The 23,350-nt window shown below is 43.3% G+C and overlaps 1 protein-coding gene across 7 annotated transcripts in view; it reads right to left on the reverse strand.

The window, feature by feature from the left end:
• CLIP1 (CAP-Gly domain containing linker protein 1) overlaps positions 1-23,350 on the reverse strand; it is a 112,914-nt gene that overhangs the window by 45,192 nt on the left and 44,372 nt on the right. For 3 of the 7 annotated variants that reach the window (XM_072953420.1, XM_072953416.1, XM_072953417.1), the window contains 9 exons: positions 20,665-20,789; positions 18,784-19,006; positions 15,025-15,222; positions 14,301-14,404; positions 12,441-12,501; positions 11,133-11,165; positions 7,965-8,069; positions 3,103-4,047; positions 1,324-1,440 (listed from right to left, as the gene is read on the reverse strand). In XM_072953420.1, the coding sequence (XP_072809521.1) occupies positions 1,324-1,440; positions 3,103-4,047; positions 7,965-8,069; positions 11,133-11,165; positions 12,441-12,501; positions 14,301-14,404; positions 15,025-15,222; positions 18,784-19,006; positions 20,665-20,789 (1,911 nt within the window). The remainder of the gene's footprint in view (positions 1-1,323; positions 1,441-3,102; positions 4,048-7,964; positions 8,070-11,132; positions 11,166-12,440; positions 12,502-14,300; positions 14,405-15,024; positions 15,223-18,783; positions 19,007-20,664; positions 20,790-23,350) is intronic. The other 4 variants (XM_072953421.1, XM_072953418.1, XM_072953422.1 and 1 more) reach the window with 2 other exon arrangements.

Here is a 23,350-nt window from a genome sequence, read left to right on the forward strand (position 1 = left end):
GTATTTCTAACTAACTCAGGTTTTATTTTAAAAATGGGCACACGAGGCACAAATCCATCAAAGTCCACAGGTTATCCACCTGTGTTGTTCCCAAAGCAGGACTGCAGGCGGCATGCTTTCTCTTCAGAGGACATGGAAGAATACTTTAACTTACAAAAAAAAGGAAGGCATTCAGTAAGTTTGGGGAGGAGGGCAGAGAAATTATGTGAGACTCAAAATATATTTTCTTAAAGGCTACCATATTGAAAAACGGTAATTTCCAGGCCAACTTTTTCTCAAAATGTAGCTGAAATACTATATATCAAAACTGTCCAATAGAACTCCCTACAAAGATACGAGGCTGTTCAATGTGGCAGCCGCCAGCCACACGTGGCTATTAAGCACTTAAAATGTGGCTAGTGCAACTGAAGAACTGAATTTTATAGTTTATTTCATTTTAATTGATTTAAATTTACATCCAGTGGACAGTAACTAAGATAATGAACAGTGAGCTACATAGTCAACATTTTAAAAAGTAGAAATTTGTGATATTGGCATTTAAAAAAGAAAAAAAAATGCTTTTAGTCATCACTGCTATGAGCACAGAAATGCGGTGAGTGGAGACCAGGAAGGAATGTGGAGGATCTAAGACATGTCTCTGTTACCTGGTTTTCTCCATAAGCCTATGATTTTCCCTTCTCATGACGTGTGGGTATCACTGGCTCCTGCACACGGTTATCGGCCATGACTAAGCTTGTGTTTTTGACAGAGGAAGCAAGGCAGGAGGAACAACAGTTGAGGAAAAAAAAAAAAGTCCTACAACTTGAGGTTAAGGAAAGAGGATATATATGGAAGGAGAAGTAATTTCCTGAGGTGGGATAAACTGAGCTGTGAGAGAGAACTCTGTGAATTCGCTAGACAGCACCCTGCCCTGCTAAGTAAGAGGGGGTGCGGATGGGCCAGGCTGCAGGCTTGCTGTCAGGCACAGGGCAAGACCTCACTATAAGTGAAACCTGATGTGCTGGGTGTATAACTTGGGAGGTCCCCGCGTTTAGTGGAACTAAGCAGTCAATAACATGCCAAAGCAATGCATTACCAGAGGCAAAGGACAGGAAAAAAAAAAAGAAAGAAAAAGTAATACTTACCTTTACTGCTAGTCTGGATTTGATCCAATTCCCCTCAAGTTATTTATCAGCCAATAACAATAATACATGGAATTCAAATCAATACTTTGCAAGAGAAAAGAAATAGGGGCCTTACTTCTTTATAGAGATTTTCGTTTTTAAACAGGAACAATACAAATGGCCACAAAGCCTGGGATTCAGATTCCCAGCAGGTACTCACCAAGATCTGAAGCTCTTTTTCCAAAGCCTCTTTCACTTGACTGACTTCACTCAAGTTTTCCTGAAGGTTATTAAGCATTAGCTCTTTTCCCTGCAGCTCTTTGGTGATGCTACTAGCCTACCGTACAGTTACATGGTATAGAAGTCAATGAAAAGGAAACAAAAAAGAATGAGAAAGAAAAAAATAAAACAAACATAAAAAAATGTATGAGAAACAAACATAACCAAACAAAACTTAAAGAAATAAAGGCATGGATAAAGTCATTTTGGTATTTTTTTTTAAACTCTAAGAAGCCAGTGACTTCACACAATCAGTTACAGGTAAAACTGTCCAATAGCCATTTTAAAATAGGGAAAACAGAGTATATTTCTATAGCTAAGTTCGGACTATCAGCATGATTCAAAGCAGAAAGTGCAGATGCTTACTTTCTAAATGAGACAGTTGAGTAATTTCATTTTCTGGACTTTAAAAACTTTAAGATAGGACTAGTGATTCCTGTGGACTGTGTATAATTTTCTGTATTTCTGTATATCCTTTAAATATTTCAACATTCAAAATAAAAATTAAAATTTTTAAATGCACTAGATAACAGCCATCAGAAATTGGCTTTCAAGCTGTGATGTAAAAAAGTGGATCAACCACAAGCTGCATTTTCTCTACTCATTAATTTTGGGGGAGGAAGGTCATTAGGTCTATTTATTTATTTATTATCAGTTTTTTTTTTAAATGGAGGTACTGGGGATGGAACCCAGGCCCTCGCGCTAAGCACACACTCTACCATTTGAGCTATACCCTCCCCCTCAATTTTTGTGTTTCAATCAGTATTTCGGATCCAAGTGAGATGTGAGGAAAATGTCCTGTTATTAGTTTGTTATCTTCAACTAATGTTACGTTACAACTTTAGCTGTTTGTCTGTCCTCACCTCTCCCCATTTAACCATTACAACCCTTCCTTCATTGCCAATAGAGCAGCTTCTCCCGCAAAAAGCTCAGAATATTCAGCATCAGTACCAGCGCCTCAACTAGTGGCAGGAGGACTGGGAACGAGTATTCATTCCTCGAACAATCCTTAAAAATGAAGGTGACATTTAACAAGGCTAGTTAGTAAGAAATGTTGCTGGCAACTGTTTCTTATAATTTCCTATGCCTTGTTCAAAAGCACACTTGTTCAGTCTTTCCTCAAAAGCGCAGGGAATAGATCATGTTCTCATTGTGGCAGAGGAAGAACTCCAATGAGAAGGGGATGGCACTGCAAAGGGCTCCAGGCTCCTAACCTTCATTTTGCTGTGAACGTTATATTCATCACAGCAGGTTCACTCACGATAGGCAAGTGCACTCAGAGTTCACGTTCTGTTTTACAGACGAGGTAACTCCATAGGCGGGAAAGGAGGAGATGATCTGACAAGTTTCTAGCTCAATTCATTTACCTTAACAACATCATTTGAGGAGTTCTCGACTTAAAAAAAAAAGAGTTTGCAGACCGGAACCAAGCTTAAAGAGGAGATCACAGAAAGCCCAGAGATAAAGTAGTAACATATTCAGATACTAGGAAACCAGAATGGACTTACATAGGTGGGCCATTATTTTCTCTAATCTCCTCAGATGAAACCATACTCAAGCTGCTCTCAAGATACTATACTCAACTGGGAAATTTGTTAGCACCAGTTTCAACTAAGTCAGGGAATTTGGAGGATGAATTACCTCAACTTGAGAAATAACACACAACGCAAACTAAGAATAAGAAATGGAAAAGAAAAAGATGGAGGATGTGGATACACACCTTGCCACTTTCAGCATTCCTTTCAATCTCTAAATTTTTAATCTGTTTGTCAGCCGCCTCAAGCTGCTGTTTAAATTTCTCGATTTCCGATTTACCTTCGGAACTGGCTTTCCGAAGCACATCAAGATCCAAGAGCTTTTCTTCGGCAGCCTTGAGCTGGGATGTAAAATTATCAATAACCTTGGTTTGTTCATTGCATTTGGCTTGTAGTACCTCTAGCTCCTTTACCTTTATCTCAGCTTCCTGCAGTTTGTTTAAGGTGTCTTCCATTTCTACCAGATGCTGGTCTTCTGCTTTGTCCAGCTTCGATTTGATGGCTTCCAGACTGTTCTCTTTCTCTTGAATGACTTTCATCAATTTAGCCCTTAGGGCTTCGAGCTCTTTAGTGTGAGCAGACCGCTCCGAGTCTTGTTTATTCTGCAAACTTTCAATTTCGTGCTGGTAATCGAGTCTCATTTTCTCTATTTGGGTTTTTAACTCGGCAAATTCTGCCGTCTCCGTCCCGACGCCCTTGCTGAAGGACACCTTCAGCTCCTCCATCGCCTGCTGGTGGGAGGCGATGGCGGTCTCCAGCTTGGACTTCCACAGAGCGATCACATCCGAGTTCTCCTTGTTGGCGTGATCAAGCTTGTTTTTCAGGGACTCGTTCTCTTTGGAAAGCTTCTCTGTGACGGCCTGAAGAGCCTTTATCTCCTTCTGATGTGTTTCTTCCCGGGCTCCGAAGTGCTCTTTCAGAGAAGTGATTTCTTTCTGGTGGTCAGTATGGGTGGCTTCTAACTTTTCTTGCAAAGAGCTTATCTCTTGTAAGAGGGACAGTGACATATCAACGTCCCCAGCAGGCTTACTGGACTCCAGCCTTCTCCGCAGCTCTGCCACTTCCTGTACTCTGAATGCGAGGTCTTTCTCTAGTTCCATTATGCGTGACTTTTCTGATACCGTGGCCACCTAGTATCAGCAGTCCAAAGAAAAAGAGATCATTTAAACAACAAATCAATGATGATTTTCTTTAACCTTGAAGATCTTCAGTAACTACCCCATCTCAGGCAGCAGTCAAGCCGCCAGGAATATCTGTGTGTTAATCAAACTCTAACTGAGATAATGGCTTAAGACCAGTTCTGGGAGCTCCAATTCAAAACTACTATCTTTGGCAAACTGTCAACCATTTTGAGACGCTAGAGGAAGATAAAACTGATACTAAGGTTAACTCACTCCAATAAAAATCTCTTTTCCCTCTAAAGAACCTTAAATCAGGGAAGTGCCCAGTAACTGGTCATAATTTAATAGAAACAGGAACTTTCAAAGTTCTCAACTATCTGCCTTCTGGAAGAAAGAATCCTTATTTTTAAAATTTAAAAAAGGCTTTTTTTTTATTTTGGGGGGAGGTAATTAGGTTTTTATTTATTTACTTATTTTAATGGAGGTACTGGGAATCGAACCCAGGACCTTGTTCATGCTAGGCATGTGCTCTACCCCTGAGCTATACCTGCCCCCAAGAATCCTTATTTTTGCTAGTTTTCTCTATCCCACTTCACCCAACATGTATAAACGCTTGTCTATCAGATGGAGGTGATTTTACAGAAAAGCGTGCTGTCCAGTACAGTAGCCATGAGCCACACACAGCTATGAGCACTTGAAACGTGGCTCATCTGAAGTGACATGTGGTGTAAGCATCAACTATATAATACATAATGAAGACTTGGGGAAAAGAGAACATAAAATAACTTGTTAATAATTTCTTATATTGATTATATAATGAAATGGTAACAGTTTGGATATATTGGCTTAAATAAAATAAATTATTAAATTAATTTCACCTGCTTCTTTTTACCTATTAGAAAAGTATGTTAATATGGGTACCAGGAAAAAATTTTCACTATATACATGTGGGTCATGTTATACGTGTGTTGGACAGCACTGCTATAAAATGTGTAAAAAATACCTGTCGTGTCTCAGTGAACATCACCACAACTGTAGAATAAAAGCCTCAAGTGGGTAATGAAGAACTAACTTACTAATGTTTTTCAGAAAGGACAAAATAAGAATGCTTACTTACCTGCAACAACACATAAGCATTCTATACAGAGCTCCTCCCCCTTTTAGGTTTTATAATTCTTTCAGCATCTTTTTTTTTTTTTTTCTTTCAGCATCTTGATGTACATGTCTGGCTCCCCTAACCCAGTGGCTCACCAATCACCCGGGATGTTATGTCTTCACTGCAGGAGCCGGCTACCTGCCCCACCCCCACATGTTGATTCTATCTGAGTTCTGAGGTAGTACCCAGGAATTGCTTTTTTTTCTTTTTTAAACAAACACCCCAGGATGAGGAAAAACACTCTCCTAACCTGCATCCTTTTATCCCTAGGAAGTTACTTCCCTCTATCTGTTAGGCAGTTGGTTTGCTAGACAAAATATGTGAGAAATGGTAGCTTCAGGAATAAATATTAATTATCTGATGAACCTGGGAAATAGAAGGGAACATGAATGATGTAAAAACACCAGGGAGTCCCAAACTCCATGGATCAAAAGTCCTCTGGATTGAAGGCTCCTCTCCCTCACAGCCTTTACTGGGACAGAAGGTACTGGGTGTGTGTCCTTCCTCCCCTCTGTCCACTGACAGGCTGTGAGACGGACACAGACTAAAGTGTCCACAAAGAACAGGAAAATAAGGCACTCAGGGCCCTGTACTGCATGACCAAGTCATTAAGTATTTCAGAGCTGCCTCACTGTTGTGCTTCAGGGTTATAGACCCTTCAGGTCAAAGATGCCACTTCATTTACATAGTTTTTCCTGGGGGTGGGGGGGTGGGAGGGCGGGGAGTCCAAGAGTTGCTACCACAAAGTAAAGTACAAACCATTAATAAATCCCATTGCTACAAGGTCTAGAACATAAATAAATTAAATCCAATAGGGTACTAGTTCTTAACTAGTCACAATAAAACATCCAAACTGAGGAAATGCCAAGTTAAAAATAAGGGAAAATAATAAACAATGTGATTATACTTTGTGTAGCATTTTCACAGCACTTCTGTTTTTTATTTTATTTCCCAAAGTCTGCCCTCAGGCGGAACTATCAATGGGCCTGCCTTTCTTGTTAGTTTGAGGACATAGAAGTCAGGTATCATTTCTTATTCTTGCTAACGTCTCTACAGCACCAAGCATGCTGTTTATAAACCAGGCTTCCTGGCTGGGAGGAATTCTGAAGTGCTTCCTAAGAAGGAGTGCAGGTGACAGGAAACTCAAGGGTCGGTGGTTAGTTTCCCACTTGGCAAACCAACGGTGAGGGTCAAAGGGGGACTCGGCAAAGGTAACAGCTTGAATGTGAAGTGTGTGAATACACCGTGCTGTGAATGGGTGCCTTCTTATCCACAGAAAGCAAAACAAAACAAACAGCAAAACTGTTTGCTGATAAAGCTGTATGGGAGAGGAGTTCAGAAGTTAAAAACAAACAAAAAAACTCCACATCCTGACTTCAACAGCCAGCCACTCTACAGCAGCTCAGTCTTTTCATCAGTCCCTTGTATTTCCCAGATCAAGTCTTTGGCTCTCCAGTAACAGAAACGGCAGCAAACTACCAGGGTTTTTTTCTTATCAAATACACAGGAGATATCTTTAGTTTTGAGGTTGACCGAGAACATTTTCTTTCTTCTGAAAAAAATAAAAACTTACAACTTAGAGAAGAAAAATCACTTGATTTTCTATTTTTTTTAGATCAGTCAATGATTTCTAAACAAGAGAGATTTCTACAAATGCTAATAAGTCAAAAGAAAAAAATCAGGATATCAAATTTGATCAGAGACAGTAATTTTTGAAATTTTGAAGTTAAGGATTTGGGCACTTCGCCATTGACAGTCAAATTCATGATTTAAAAGGGACATATCAAAATACATTTTCACTTAAATCTTTCAGCACAAAACTACTTCCGTAATAGACAGAATCCATCCTGTTAAGAGCACAGACTCTGGGGTCAAATGACCCAGAAATAAATCTTGGCCCCACTATTTCTACTAGCTGGGTGACCTTGGGCTTATTATTTGACCGCTATGTGCCTCAGTGTCCCCATCTGTAAAATGGGAACAGTATTACTACCTCCCTCCTGGGGCTGTGGTGAGACTGAGTAAGTTAATACTTGTAAAGTGCTTGGAATAGTTCCTGGCATGAAGTAAGCATTGTGTGGGTGCTTTAACATGTAAGTAAGTGAAACGTGACTAACGCACTGGCTCTGAGGGCCAAACACAGTAAGTTGGGGGTTGTAAGAAGCCACTCTGTTCCCAGCACACATCTCCCTCCCGACCACTGAGATTTTAACCTTCTGGGTAACAGAAATGCAAAGGAAAATCAGGTGCCAAGAAAAAAAGATAACTGGGGTGAAAATCCTTAACTCTCATTCATTAGGAAGAGCCAATGCTTCAGTTCCCTTCCCCCCAACAGGCCAGGGAAGAAGGCAGAAAACGAGAGCTAAAGAAAAACAGTAACAAAAAATTATTCGGAAAACCCAGTAACTAGATATAGGAGAACAAGGGGACAACTGACGGCTGGTGGCAAACCAGGGAAAGGTATTCATGATATCAACTCAAGAACCTCAAACGGAGCTGTGGACGCCCGGGCCGTCTATACGTTCGCAGAGCTTCTGACCTTGATCGTGGCTGAGTTAACCAAAGGAACAAGTCTTCGCCTTTGACAAAAGGTTCCATGTAACACCTGTGCCTGCCCATCAGCCTCCGCTCGCGAGCACCTGAGCAGCACCAGGACCAAACCTGGGTCGAACCACTGGGTCAAGGCTGAGGCCAACTGCGAGGCCCGTTACCCGTGGCGTCCGCCATTCACAAACATGGGTCTGCTTCATTAAATAGTGAAAACCATTACCCTAGTGTCTTCTAACTCCCTCTGGAGTTTGTCAGCTTTGGTCTTTTCAAAGAGCAGGCTCTGTTCAAGCTCCTTAATGCGGGCATGCTCCAGTTTGGTCTGCGTCTGTTAGTAAAAAGGAAGAGGAAGAAACACAACAGTGCCACCATGACATGCCAGCACAGGAGGAGAGAGCGCAGCATGCAGGCTGAGCCACCAGTCCCTTCCGCCAGAGGGTGAACAAAAAAGGTGATGGAGGGGGACGAGGCAGGACTGAGATGAGGGGGTTGGGAGTGAGGATGATCCTATGGACAAGAGGATGAGGTGGGCGGGGGACATGAGCTAATCTACTGAGAAAGAAAAAATGTAACACACACAAGGCAAGATGAAAAGTGTCAGATGCATGCAGCCAAATATGAGTTACATTGATAAGTGAAGTTTATCAGCACAAATTAGAATCGTTAATAATCCTCTAAACTATCATTTCCCTCCTCCCCACAATGGCTACTTGACATTAATGTGTATGTAACTGACTCAGTGACTTAAAACGTAGATTGACCTTAAAATGATCATCATTTTTACCTAAATATGGAAAAGATAACATCGTAAGTCTTGTTAAGTGTTCAGTAAGTCCCTAAAGCAGATCCTTGCACTCTGGCTTACAACGTGACCTGAGCAAGGGTCAAGTATCAAACCTAATGCCGGGAACCTAGAAATGGGAGCTGAGGAAGTCACACCAGTGGCCTCTGCTGAGGTGAGTGAGGAGCGTCTGAGATTCCTAGCAACACTGTCACAAATGACAGGTGAGGAGCCACTAAAGCTGTAATTTGCTTCCAGTGGTAGATTTCCCAAAGATTGTCTGTCACCAGAAAATAAAGGAGGGAGATCAGATTTAAAAGACAAAATTCAGTAATAACTATGCTTGACAGCCTCCATCCCTGAGGCTCAAAGCAGGAGAAAAGTTTAGCTGGAACCTAACAGGGACTCATAATCTTGATCCTAAGATGAAGTCATTCTTCTCAGCTCAGAGGCAAGAAATGGTGACTCAACAGAAAGACATGAATTTCAACTCCATGCAAAAAGAGCCACTAATATCCTAGCGTGTTTCAAAACCTCAGACTCTCCAACGTTACTTCCTTAGGTGTAATCTGATGGAAAACCTAGCAGGTGACCTCTTTCTAACAGGCACAAATGCAGTAGGATCTTAATCAATTTGAAATAATCTAGTCTCAATGTACCTCTTTCCTCACTCACTTCTTCTACCCAAGAGGTTATCAACATAATTAACTGATGAAAATCTGTTGTTACTTGTATTAAAATGTAAATATTTTGTGGCTCTAACTGGTGAGATCTATCAGTCTGAACAATTAAGGGCAATGAGGAAATGACTACAAATTCTAAAGTAACAGAAACTAGCGCAGGGCTTAAGTAGAAGGTGGACTGTTTTACATTATGAACATCTTTACTCAATCCAGTAGTACCCTGAGTATTTCAGCGCATTCAAGGGGTCACTTTACTTGTGAAGCAGGTATAAACCATGATGGAATATTTTTAAAGTAAATAAAACTTTAAAAAAATTCTTCACCTGCCTCAGCTCTTTAAACTCAACAAAAATAACGAAGTAAAATTCAAAGCCTAATTGTCTGGACAGTCCCCTTAGTCCATACGTGCCTTAGACAGAAGTTGTTCAATTTGCCCGCTTTTATACGAAAAGAATCTCATCCAGATCTACACGACTGGGGTCACAGCCTCAAGAGCAGAAATCCAAAATTAGCAGGAAGAAGCAAGAGGCAACAGAACCTTTCTTCTCTCGACACTGAGTTCAGTGTCCTCTGGGTGCAAAGGGCACCACTCCCAGATGAAAAGCAAATGTCCATTGAACACGATCTTCTCCCCATTCCGACACCACCCAGATGCCTCCTCACTGGCGGGAGTGCACACCGAGGATCTGGGACTCGGTCACCTGTCCACAAGGGCACTAGCGATCCACTTCCACGCCGTGGGATGCAGTAAAGACGTTGCACTCAACAGCTACAAACCACCTTCCTTTTAAAATTACTCCTTTCTTAGAAAAGGACAGCGCATCCCGAGAGGATGGTCCCGGGGCAGGGGACTGAGAGGGAAAGCGAAGGCTCTGCAGGAAGCGCAGGAGAGAGGCAGGAGGGAGTCCCATGCAGACTGACACCGATGCAGTGGGGGCCTGTTCTGGAAGGAGAGAGGAGACCCAGATCACTGAAGTAGCTTCACAAAAAGGAAACCTTCGGAACGGAGGCCTTTTTAAAAGTTCAGTCTTGAGTTGTCTATTTCAGCTGCCAGGAGGTGGTAGGAAGATAAACTATCTGTTTTAATTTCGCTCTCTTGCGGTGGTAAATCAAAGGAAGTTTTTAGGTTCTTTCCATTGGCATCATGGCTGGCAGGGCGCACCAAGAAGCCATGCTTCTGGGGCCACTCTGGTAGGATTTGAATTGGGTGTTTGGGTGTTTGATCTTAATCAGAGGGAGGAAAGGGGGAAAAAAACACCTACATGCCTAGCAGCACTGCTACTAGGGAAATCTTGCTTCAAGAGTAATAAATTTAAAACACACAGTATCTTCACTGAAGAATGCTTGCCTCTAGTTTCACAAACTAGGGAAAATTCTGCTCCAATGAACTGAAGTTTGAATTTCTTGTCAGCTGCACTGGCGGTCACCGGCCAGCAGTGGGAGTTTACACAAAAGGCAAGCAGTCCCGGACTCACAATGCCTTTATTCTCGTGGGAATAAATTTAGACAACTTGGGGAAACTTTCCCCTACAACGTCTGTAACAACTTCACCGAATATGTTTTATGTTTCAGTCAGCTATCATCTCTTTTGGAATAATTCTATTAAAACTAGAAGACACTAGAAATTAGGTGAAGGGCCATGCTCACCCTCTGGACAAAATTCTTTTTTTTTTTTTTTTTTTGCCGAAATTATGGAACATTTATTTGCCTAAGCATTAAACAAGTGGGTTTACAGAGCTTTAGTCATTACATACAACTTCTTCAGAATTCAAACGTAGCTGCTGTGAAAGCCCCATGCACAGAAATATCAAGGACAATGTCTCGAGGTCAGATTATGCAGTTAGTATTTGAGTGTATCAATAAGCATTTTAATCTGCAATCAATCTGTTAACAAGAGAAATATCCACACAGTTAAGTGCCCTCTTACATTCTCAGGATCTTCAGAAATCTGGGTCTTTTGCTATCAGTAAAAAAATAAAAAAAGTAAACAACAACAAAAGAGAGATTCAACTAAAGTTTCAATACGGGTTAGGGTTTCAAAATAACTTGGATTAATTACAAGTCAGTTTACCAGACAGACTATACTAGCCTAGAGCTGATGTAAATATTTTAACCTGCCCCTCCTCAAAACACCACAAGCTGTACTTCACATGAATTAGATGATGATATGAAACTTCTAATGAGACTTTGGGGTGTTTTTAAATGGATGAGGACAACACAAGAGTCAACTAAAGGAACGGGACTGCATGTGAAATGAGTGAGGACGGCATCTACTAAGTTATTAACAATCCAATAAATTCTGGGCCTCATAAAACTGGAACTCAGAAAATGCTTCCCTTGCTCTTTGTTGACCATAAAGACACATTTATTTCCAAAGAAATCAGAGTTTCTATTTGGAAGGGCTCTTGAAATTTAAGTATGATGTGGGCAGTTAGTAGACTCTAAAATTATAATGGTAGCAAAAATATATATTCTGAGAATTGCACAGACAGGGTGAAACTTCCACTAAAATATTACAGATTTTTAAAGTACCAAAAATCTGCAAAATTTGAAAAATTTAATAACTTATACTTGTCATACATCTAGCAGTGGTTTGGAAAGCATCAAAATTGTTCAATTCTGGTTATTAAATAATAATAATTAATAATAAACTTATTAAAAAACTAGTATGAATTACCATTAAGAGATGAGAAACTTGATGCTAAAGGAAAATCTCTGAGAATTTAAAATATGCCATGGAATAAAAGAAGTTGAAATATGAATTGCACTTTTCTTCTGGTAATTACTTTAAAAAAAATCAATCACTAGAATGTGTATTTATTCCTTCTGTAGGGTTATAAAGTATTTATCCGGCTCAACTGAAAAGCAAAGCCGAGATTCTTTTGGATTATCCCACTGAAATGAGAAATGCTCTTTAAAATGCCATTTCTGATCATCAGAGGAACGTGTAGCGTCTTACTTAGGACACACTGCCAGATTTATGACTTGATTAACTCCAATTCAAGATTTTGAATTTTGAAGTACGAGTAAAAGAGGAGTGAAAACTGCCCTCGGCCACCGGAGTAGGGACGGCTGGGCCAAGGCTCAAGAACAGGCGTCACCTTGGCCCGCAGCCCGGGGGCCTGCCTTTTGCTCTGCTGCCTGCTCTGGCCACACGCGCCCTTGGGCGGATGACTTCAGCCGCATTTCTGAACGCTGCACCCACAAAAGCTTTAGGGAGCTGCTGGACTTTTACCTCAAGATCGCCCTTCGTGATTGATTCTTCCTCAACCCGGAACTGAAGGTCCTCAACCTTCCTGTGGAATAAAATGGAAACAAAACACAGTAACTAAGGAACACCTCTGCCTTACCAAAAAAATGTATACACACACACACACACACAATCAATACTCTGATGAATTTCGCAGATGGTGGTGGTAAGAAATGCCACAGAGACATAGAAAACAAAGAAACGTATCTTTAAGCCTCTGGTTTATAAATCTAAGCGCTCTACTCTACTGTGCACACTGCAAAGTGTTATGCAGGCGCAGGCTCCAGAAGGCATGAGGTACGAGCTGAGAAAAATCAACTGGTCCCCTAGGTCACAACCACCAGAGATGGCTCTAATCAAGACAAGACCAGCCTAAAGGGAAAAGGTCCAATTACCACAGAAACAGGTTTGAGAATGGAAGTCTATGACTTCTACTTTTCAGTAACAGAACATAGGGGAAAATGGCACAGAAAACGAATCTCTCTCCATACCACCCCACGCCAGGCATTTCAGGGTGAGGTCAGCAGGCTACCCAGGCAGAGACCTCGATGACAACATGGGAACCTGACCCAAAATGGGAGAACAAGGCTGGGAGCAATTCTTTGCTTCTAAGATGCATATATATATTTTTCAAATTTTAAAATCTCTGATTTTGGATGTGGGTTTCAATCAATGCCATCACTAAGTCAACGACATATGTACGGTATTAGGAAGAGTTACAAAATCTGGGTAACATCCACACTCTGAATCTTCGCAAAACTGGGTGTAAGAGAAGGAAGAAAAGGAGGACAAAGCCCATAACCTACGTGCAAAAAAAACCAACTTTCCAATTCACTAGTATTTCTAGCAAAATGAAGAATAAAAAAATTCTACTCAGTAAATCAGAAATATAATCATAGGTTAAAGCCCTCAAGCGTCTTGCAGAGCTGGGGGATACTTCTACTGCCCGTAAGTCAGCAGCACGAGAGCCAGATAAAGAAGAGAAGCAAACTGCTTTGGCTTTCAGAAGGGCCTAGAAGGGTCTGTCGCTGTCTCTCATTGACTTGCAGCCACTTGTAGGATGCAAGGAGAATTTCCTATGTATAGTGTTTCTCTCTCCAGTGGAAAAGGTGTTTCCTTAGTAAGACACTGTACTGTACCCCTCTGTGCCCCCTACCACAGCAGTGCTTGTGACAGCCCTAAGCGCACAGCTGTCCTGCATTACCACTGCATTAAGTCACCACCATCAGAAATAACACAAGATGGCATTAAATGCAACAGAGGACAAACGTCCCATGACTCAGATGGTTTCCATGAACACACTCTTCTCAGAGATCTTGTTTGTTCACAGCCTTAAAAAAATGTTTTATTAAAAAAAAAAAACCTTTTATGAGAACCAAGCTTGCTCTCTCTTGTCTCACACAATTTAGCACTGATTGCATCCTGACCTGGGTAACTCTCTCACTGCAAGTCTTTTCCTGTTAAGGTGGTGTTTCTCAAGGACAGGACCCTCTGTCATCCGCCAGACACAATACAGCTTCACTAGATGCGTAGAAGGTGTTTCATAAATACCAGGTAACTGGGCCTAGAACATCTTCTCACCAGGAGTGGCTCCAGGTGAAGCTGGAGGACGCTTGGCACACAGCAGGTGCTCAATAAACAGTTAAATTAATCAGGGCATGTCTAGCTGATTTGAAACTTCAGAAACAGAAGTCAAATTAAAGGAAACCCTCCTCACACAGTATGAGGAGTTCACACTCCACCGCACACAGTCATTCCTTTGGTTCTAAGGGTCTGACACCCACAAGGCTGTTAATGGGGAAGTTCTCTCTAAGGTCATTTAAGAGGAGAAGAGTTTGGGATCACCTTTTCTCCTCTTCAAGCTGGTTGAGAAGCTCCACCTTCTCTCTGTCGGCAGCTTCCACCATGGCTCGCAGCTGGTCCATCTTGGCCTCCAATTCCAGGACATGCTGGGGAAGGCAAGGGCGTCAGTGAGTGGCCTCTCTGTGACCCAGATGCGGGCTCAGGGATGCCTCCAAAGAGCTACAGCTAAGTGGTACCACCATGGATCGGCATTACTCAAAAACCCTTTCACATCAAGATGCTTTCTATGATTCTAACAGGCTATTCTCGGCAGCATTCCTGGAAGCCAGATGATGAAAAACCACACCATTAAAGCCATAGGGGATGATGTTAAAATAACTCTCATCTTTTTTGAAGCTGGAACTCATACAAGGAATAATCCACAGAAGAACAGTTGTAGTCACTGGTCAGGACCTAGCACACAAGCTCAGCTGACACACACAGGCCAAGAGACCCGGATGCAGAGACCCAGAGTGTGGGAGACGCGAGAAGAACAGAGCTTCATCTTAATGATGACGCCCACCAGTACCCCAGGGCACAGCTTTCAAACTAGCCCAGCAGAGACGTTCACGCTCATCTCCAGTGCTCTCAAGACCAGCTCCCGGCTCCAAGCACCCGGTACACTGTTCAGCCTCCTCCCTCAACTTAGAAACCATCACCGTCTCCGCAATGAGATCAGCTCAGAACCTGTCACCGTCTCCGCAACATGGTCAGTGCCAGACTTCACCTGGTCGTGTCCGTCCCGGGCCAGAGCTAGCTCCTGCTCTATCTCCCCCACGTGGCTCGTGGCCTTGGCCACCTCCGCCCTCTCTAGATCCCGTTCGGCCAGCAGCTGCTCAATGTGCTGCTGCTTCTCCTTCAGGGCCTCCTGCAGGGCCGTGGTGCCGGAGATCTTCCTGGCGTAACGGGAGGAGGTTTCGGTCAACTGCAAAGGAAAGGTAGAGAAATGAAGGGCCATGATGCTACGGGGAGGCGCAGAGGGAGCAGAGCATGCATGGCGGGCGTCTCCTCGGCAAAGCAGAAGCGCTGCCCCGATCGTTAGGAAAGGCTTCTTGGCAACGGAACAAGACAGCACGTGCCTCCTGTCTGGAAATTTCACAAAGAACACATCAACGTACAGAGGCCACTGAACAACTGGGGAGATGTTTAGGAGGAGGAGAAGTGGCTCAAGACCAAAGGTGCCCTGAGCTCGGCTCACAGGGCCTGGCGGGAATCTAGAAGAATTCCTCGGGACCCATGAAAGCTTCTCTAGACCCCATCTCGGCCTGAGCTTCATTAATAGTCATCTTCTTGTTGTGACAGTTTGGCCAACTTTTTGATCCTTAGGCTTGAGGAGGAGACTCTTTCCAACTTCTTAGGCTTCTAAATACCATTGAGCGACCAAGAGGCCACACTCGGAGTCACAGACTTCCTTCAACTGATATACACAGTTGGATCTTCGTCACGATTTTCTTCATCTTTCTTTCAAAATGAGAGGCAGCAGTGATTTCACCCGGGAATCCAGCCTTCAGGACCTGACTCCCAGTCACCAGGGAGATTTATGACGATAAGATGCAAAGGAAATCTGTAGCTGCCTTCAAAAGCATGTGTGAGTGGAGAGTGAGGTGCACACGGAGAAAAGAGGCGCAGGACAGAGAAAAGTGGGGAGAGAGAAACTTGCGGAGAAAGAGAAGCAGGGGAGGGGCAGAGAGAGAAAAAGCGGGGAATGGAGGGGAAGTGGGGGAAATGAGGGGAGGGAGAGAGACTGGTGGGTGAGGCGGGGGCAAAGCTTGCTTCACCTCAGTCGTCTGTTAATCTCTGCTGTTGCACAGACCCAATCGCTCCACCTTGAGGCTAACAGTCTTGTGAAAACCCAGAGGAAATAACCTTCTGTTAAACGTTAGTAGGTAATTTGGGAAAGCTGAATGAGATTCCTCCAAGCTGGGCTCCTGGGGCTCGACAAGTCCAGGAAGGGCCTCGTGCCTCGGCAAGCGTTTCTCCGTGGCCATTTACTTGGCAATTGCTGGCTCCAGACCCAGGCCGCTCGACTGCATCCTCTGTAATCAAAGCCTCCTTTGCCGCCTGAACACTATTCTTGCCCCCATCTACGTGAGCCCCCAACCAGGATGCAGACTCACAGTGAGGATCTGCCATCAATTAGGCAACCTGACAGCTATGAGAGCAAAGTAAACCCAAATGGTCCTTCACTATTTCTATTTAGTGAAATTTCTTGAATTACTTAAATATAAGAGGGAGGGGGGAAATTTCTGTCCTTTCAACCATCTGACCATAACTTCCCAATTTCTTCCTGAATACAGAGTATGAGGTCCCCAGACCCTGCAGAGACACCCCAGGGCGTTGCTCACAGGCCACACTATTTATAAATTTTAAGGGGAACACAGCGACACCTGTTGGACATCAGGCAAACTACCTGCTGGAGGGAATTCAGTTTCAACCTTAGACTGCACTACATTCCTTTCGATAATGTCTTTTCTAAGCAGGGTTTTGGCTACTGCCAGGACGAAAAGGAAGTACTGTGCAAAAATCAACGCAGCACAGGATATGAGGGTGGCCGTGTTCAGTAAGAATCCAAGGTTTGCAGGGCCCAACGGGAGTGGGCAACCTAGCAATAAGTAATTGTGGCTTTTTAAGAATGAATTTAAAATATTACTTTTTCTCTCAATGAATGCATATCTTTTATTTTTGAACAGCTACTAAATTGTTAGGGCATAAATATTAAGTTGTTTGGACCTAATTACTTACTAAACAGAACTGTCAGCTATTTCTTTTGGTCTACGGGCACTGTGAAAAAATAACTGAGACTTAAACATTCTGTGAAACCAGAAAGTTTGAATACCTCTATGCTCAATAATTTCAGAAGATCATTTTGCATTGAAGAATCTTTGGGAGATATAGATATAGATATAGGATCACATTGCTGAGATGTGTTATTAGGAAGTCACACCTTCAATTACCCAATGTTTTTCATATATTCTTTTATGGTGATTTTTGGTTTAGAAACTATAGCCGCTCTACAAAGACAGACAGAAACAAGCTGTTTTACAAGGCAAGGGGACTCTTTTCTCTTTTGGTAGTTTTCTTCACTGAATGAGGTGAGCTAAGAGGAATAAGAACTGGTCTAAAAAGTAAGAAGAGAGGTTGGGGGAGCAGGGAGGGCTTGGTTATTCTCCAAAGAAATGGACACCTAATTACAACATAATAAAAATTACTCAAGAAAGAATTCTTCATCCAGAGTAGACACTCGCACGCAACTGCTTCTGCATTAGTGACGTTAACCAGCTATGCTCATCAGAGTCCACTGACCCACTGTGGACTCTGAACCAGGCTTTGGCCAAACGGGGGCTTTTCTTCACCTCTGTTTCATTCAAACATTCAAGAAGTTCTGGGCAGGCTTTTCTCATGAAGTCCAGTTGTAGTTTTTCTGCGGAAGATGCAGGCGTCCTTCTATGTGCAACATGACAGAGTCTGAGCAGGTATGTTACCTGAGCATACGAGGAAGAGTCCGGCTGGCTGCAGAGGAACATGACCCCTACTTTAAAGAAAGGCTCCTCCGCCTTGCCCTCCCCTGCCCAAGGTCAATGGAAAGAAGGTCAAAGGGGATCTAGGGCCAGCAGCCTTGCTCCCCAATCACGTCACGTCACATTCTAACTCCTGTCTTAGTCGAGTCACAAGGCAGAGGTCCAGAATTCAGGCTGGAGTACACTCTCACATGGCCATTTCAAATTTAAACAGTATTTGCCTCGCTTCAAGTGAATAAACTCAGGGGCAGGGGGTAGGGCGGGGAGATGAAGCCAAAAAGTCATTGCTTTGACCCTAAAAACTAGGAAGTTGACACACAGAATGAGATGTTGCCTATTTTGTTTTGATTCTGATGAGTTTATCTCACTGAGCTAAAAGGGAAAGAGAGGAAAAGAGGAAGAGGGAGTGGGAGGAGGAGGCGGTGAGAAGAGACAAAACAAAACACGGCTCTTCCCAGCATCCTTTCCAGTTCCCTAAGGTCCCCTCTGCAGCCTCCGGCCTGAGTCAGGAGGGCTCCACATACTAACTGCTTTCAGAGGGTGAGACTGTATTAACGTAACATTAAAATTCTAAGAACGTGCCTTTTCTCAAAATATTTTAGTTCCTAAAATTGTTTGAAGTCAAAGAGAGCCATGTCCTTGAGGCAAAGGATCCCTCCAGTTTTCCTATCATCCTTGTGCCAAAATGATTTCAGGATGAAGGATCATCGCGCATGTTAGACTAGGGAGCAGCTTCCACAGATTCACCAAGAACTGTTACATCTTAAAGCCTTAAGAACCTGAAAAGAGCTGTTAAAACTACTTCAAAACTTGTATTTTTGTTAGTTTCTTTGTGAAATTTGCTAGGATTTTCACAAGCTACAACTAACAGTACAAGGGCAAGGGGAGATTCGATATTTCCTGGAGCAAAGCAGGCGTGCCGGCAGGGGGCATAGAGAGCCGCGGCAGGAGGAGGGAGGGAGGCTCACCAATCCTGTCCGACTGGGCTTGCTGCTCACGGAGGAGGCCACGGAGCTCAGGGAGCTGAGCGAGGAGGCCGAAGGGCTGCGCTTCAGGCTGGCGGGCGTGGTGGCCATCACCCGCCTCACCGCGGCGGCCTTGGCTTTGGCTGGCGTAGTGGAAGGGAAGCCAATCTTGGTCACTTTGTGGACAGGAGCAAACAGGCCATATTTGGGTTGACACTGAAAATATCTTTAGAAAACAACACAGTAACAAAAAATGCATCTTAATGACAAGAGATAACAACTATAACCAAAAAGCTCTCCTAACTCCTAACTTATGACCAGTCTGCTGTGAATTCTGCCAACAAGCCGGGGTGACGCATTCACTTGTATGTAGGTTAATAAATAACAGTGTAAATAACAGGTAAATAATAAATAGTGTGTTTCAGAAAACACACTAGGAAATAAAAATACAAAACGGAGAGACGGAATCACACATCTGTTACTAAGATTCTACGCAAAGGGAAGACATTTCTACTGTCTGATAAACATGCAACAGAGGAGTCCAACAATCCAGTGATCCCACTTAATAAAACTTTGCCAAACAAAGGGAAACAGAAGTCAAACAAGCACCTAACTAGTGATTCACTAAAGTAAGGGGGGGGGGATTGTCGACCAGTAAGTCAGTCATCGGACTGACACTGGAGATCCTATGACTCTAGAGAATGATAACATCTTAATACCTAGGATGCGTCCCTGCAGTACCTTGCAGTAACCTACAATGAAGAAGAATATGAAAACAGACATATGTACGTACATGAATGACTGAAACGTTACGTTGTACACCAGAAAGTGACACCTTGTAAACTGACTATACTTCAATTAAAAGAATAAAAGAAATTACAATGCAAAGCAAAAAAAAAAAAAAGGATGACTTCATACTTGCTGTAGCACCAATAAAATATATCTCCTCCAGGCATTGTGATTGTATTTGGGGCATAGGGTCTATATGTTCATAATCAGTCCGCATACATTTTGTAAGTAAAATGTTACCTACAATACTTTATACTACTAAAAATCATATACCACACCAGTGCCCAAGGCCGTCAAAGCATTCTGAAAGAAGTGTGGGAAATGCCTCTTGCATTCATTTGCATTACTTAACTCCCGTCCTATCCCTGGGAGGCGAGAGTGGGGTTACCCTCACAGTGGAAGAGGTGTGCCTGCTGTCAGTTCTCTCGCACAGGACAGAATTCTTGTCATCAGATACGAAGGCACATTTTGCCTTCTTGTCCTAACAAAGCCAGCTTCCTTCTCTTCACTCCCCCATCCCTGATGCCCAGAAACTCACTCAGACGTTGACTGCGATCAAGGGGAGAGAAGCCAAAAGAACGACAGAGTATTTCCTTTCTATTTAGAAAAATAAAACGAAAATACTGTATATGATCCTCTAGTGGTGGGATCATGTCATTACTGAAACATAAACTACAGACTTCAGGTGATACTGATGTGTCAGTGGAGGGCCATCAGTTTTAATAAAGGCACGGCTCGGGTGCAGGAAGCTAGAGACAGGGAGGCTGGGCGTGTGGCGGGGTAGAGGGGAGGTAGGTGGGAAATCTCTGTACCTTCCTCTCAGTTCTGCTGTGAACCTAAAACTCCTCCGAGGAAACAGAGCCTTAAAAATAAATAAATAAGCCGAATGCTTGTTCAGATGCATTACAAATATGACTAAGAGAGACAGTCGAAAGAACTCCAGTACTAGTGGGGGAGAAAATCAGTGATGAGCCTTAGGAAATAAAAGCCCGGCTCCTCAAAACATTCGCGTCCGTTTCATTGCACACAGCGGATGGGACCCGCCCGAACACCTCTGCATGCAAGAGGGAGACGAGATCCCAACCGCAAACAAACCTTGTTCCAGCAACAGCCCCGTCGTTCTTCCCAAGAGGCTCGTCTAACTCCACGCCACACCACTCCCCCTTGGCGAAGTCTGTCTCCCCGAGAAACCGGACCACGCCGGCCTTCGTGCCACCAACCTGGAGGGAGAGAGTTAAAATGGAGAGATGAACACAGGCACCATCCTACAGTGTGGTCCTTTGCAGCTGCAGCCAATAACTGAGGGCTGTGTTCCATCGTTTCTTTTTGTTTGGGGGCGATTAGGTTTATTTGTTGGGGGGGGTGATTAGGTCTACTTACGTATTTATTTTAGAGGAGGTACTGGGGATTGAACCCAGGACCTCGTGCATGGTAAGCATGTGCTCTGCCACTGAGCTCTACCCTCCCCGCTGCCATTCTTTTTTTATTTCAAATACTCATTTCATCATATTCTCCCTTGTGCACATGAGAACACACAGATGAGGCTGAGTCTTCTTACGGTTTCAAAAGTTCAGTATTTGTGCTACTGACACAGCATCTTAATTGCCGCCACTTCACAGTCTGCGTCTTACTTGCTAGTGCTGGTTTCCTCGACTGCTCTTCTTCTCGGAACGTTCTTTGATTTTCTTTTTTCTAAGTTTCTTTCTTTTTTCAATTAAAAAAAAATTCTCCAATTATAAGAGAGATGGGTCACCGTGGGCGACTAAGAACATTAGAAGCAAATAAACGTGCCACCTGTATTCTCTGCACCAGAGCAGAGGCCAGAGCAGGCACTGCGGACATCCTGGCTCGTGTTCCCGCTACGCCGTGGCAGTTGTTCAGCCCCCACCGTACGGTGTACCACGCACTTCACCCAGCCTTTGTTTGGGATGTTCACCTTTTTCTTATTCATTTAAAAAAACACTCTTGGGGGTTGGGTCTAGCTCAGTGGTAGAGCTCACGCTCAATGTGCACTAGCTCCTGGGTTCAATCCCCCGCACCTCCTCTGAAAATAAATAAATCTAACTATCCTCCAAACCACAAACACAAAAAACACCTCTTCATAATGAACAAAATTTATTCTTAAACAGCCAGTACATTCTCATGGTTAAAAAAAAAATTGTTAAATATAAGTATGGATGAAAGGCAGAGTGTCTCTGACTGAACTCTTGTCTGGACCTGCCCCCTCTCACCATCACAGGGGAGCACCGCTCCTGATTCATAGTGCGTCCTTCCTCCCAGCATTCCTCCATGCATATAAAAGCACATGTTAGATTTATATTTTCCTTCCTCCCTTTCATTTTCACACAAAAGCCAGCATAGTGCACGTACTGCCTGCACCTTGCTTTATTCCCCATCAAGACAGGACGTCCGCCCTTATGTTAAAAGCACACATCCTTCCACCCTATGGCTTCACTGAAATTTATTAAATCAGCCCCTACTGGGAGACACTGAGGTTACGCATGTTTAATATTTAAAAATCATTTTGGTTAATTTTTGTAAAAGTCCAATGGGACTGTGTTAAATGAAGCTTACCTTGGGAAGGTAACTTACTGATCTTTACAAGAAACCAGCTTTTAGGGTTTTCATTTTTCTTTTTGATGTTCTCTGTTTAATTCACTTTTTATCTATTTCCTTTTTCCTACTTCCCTGTGGTTTATTACTCTTTTCTCCCTAATGTCTTAAGATCAATACTAATTTGCTTTTTAATACCAAGGGCATTTGTTTCTAATTTTTCTCTGAATATAGGTTTCTGTGAGTTTGAGATGATAAATATTTTTTCCCAACTGTATTTAGCCTTTGTTGAAGATGGACAGTGTTAAAGCCTCAAAGCCATATACTTTTTCTCTGCAAGAGAAACTCTTTGTGAAACTGATCAGAGGAACCAAAGCAGTTATGGTTTAAAGTACCCCAGACAGGACGGACAGAGGGCAGGAGCGCCTGGACACTCCAGAAACGTCCTGGGGGCGTGGTCGGTGTCACTGAGGAAGGAGGGAGCCGGAGGCTGGAGAAACGCCACGCAGGAACCCCACTGTGCCGAGCCCAGGAAGCACTCAACACACCACTGCTGAAGAAATGAAAGGCAACCTTCTCCGCGGGGCACTACCCAGAAGAGGCCACTTTTCCATGTAAACCCACAAAAAGGAAAAAAGATACCCCACGGCTGAAAAAGATGGCTCAGAAGTAAGCAAAGGATGAAATACGCTAAACATAGACTAAGCCTGGGCTCTAGACTAAGCAAATGCCAGCTCTGTCTGTTAATTAGTCAAGTCGCTCAATTTCTAAATCTTAGTTTCCTCATAAGCAAACTGGGGACAATTATAGGACAGCTGAGAGGATTAAACAAAAAGATCCACATTAAACTGCTCAGAGCTGGGTCAGATACACGTGACAGCCGGGGTGCCCGTGCTGAGGACAGGACCAGCTCCAGATCCGGCAGACGGGACCCTTAACACCCCTCCGGTAACCACGGACTGTACCAACAGCCCCCCACACACAGCTGGCCCCTGCTTGCCCCGTCCTCTCAGAGCAGCAGGCTAGCCAGCGTCACATGAGCAGAACCCAGCACATTAGTCAAAGATGATGCAATCTCCTCGGATGATCTGTTGAATTCTTTGGGGATGAGTCTAAGTCACTGTCCTGACAATTGTTTTTCTGGGAGGCGTCTAACAGGCTGCGGGCAGTAAATTCTCTAAACAATCCACAGGCTTCATCCAGGTCAGAAGCTTTGTAACAAATTACC

Source organism: Vicugna pacos, chromosome 32 (genome assembly GCF_048564905.1).
Source record: "Vicugna pacos chromosome 32, VicPac4, whole genome shotgun sequence".
In the NCBI taxonomy this organism is placed as follows: domain Eukaryota; kingdom Metazoa; phylum Chordata; class Mammalia; order Artiodactyla; family Camelidae; genus Vicugna; species Vicugna pacos.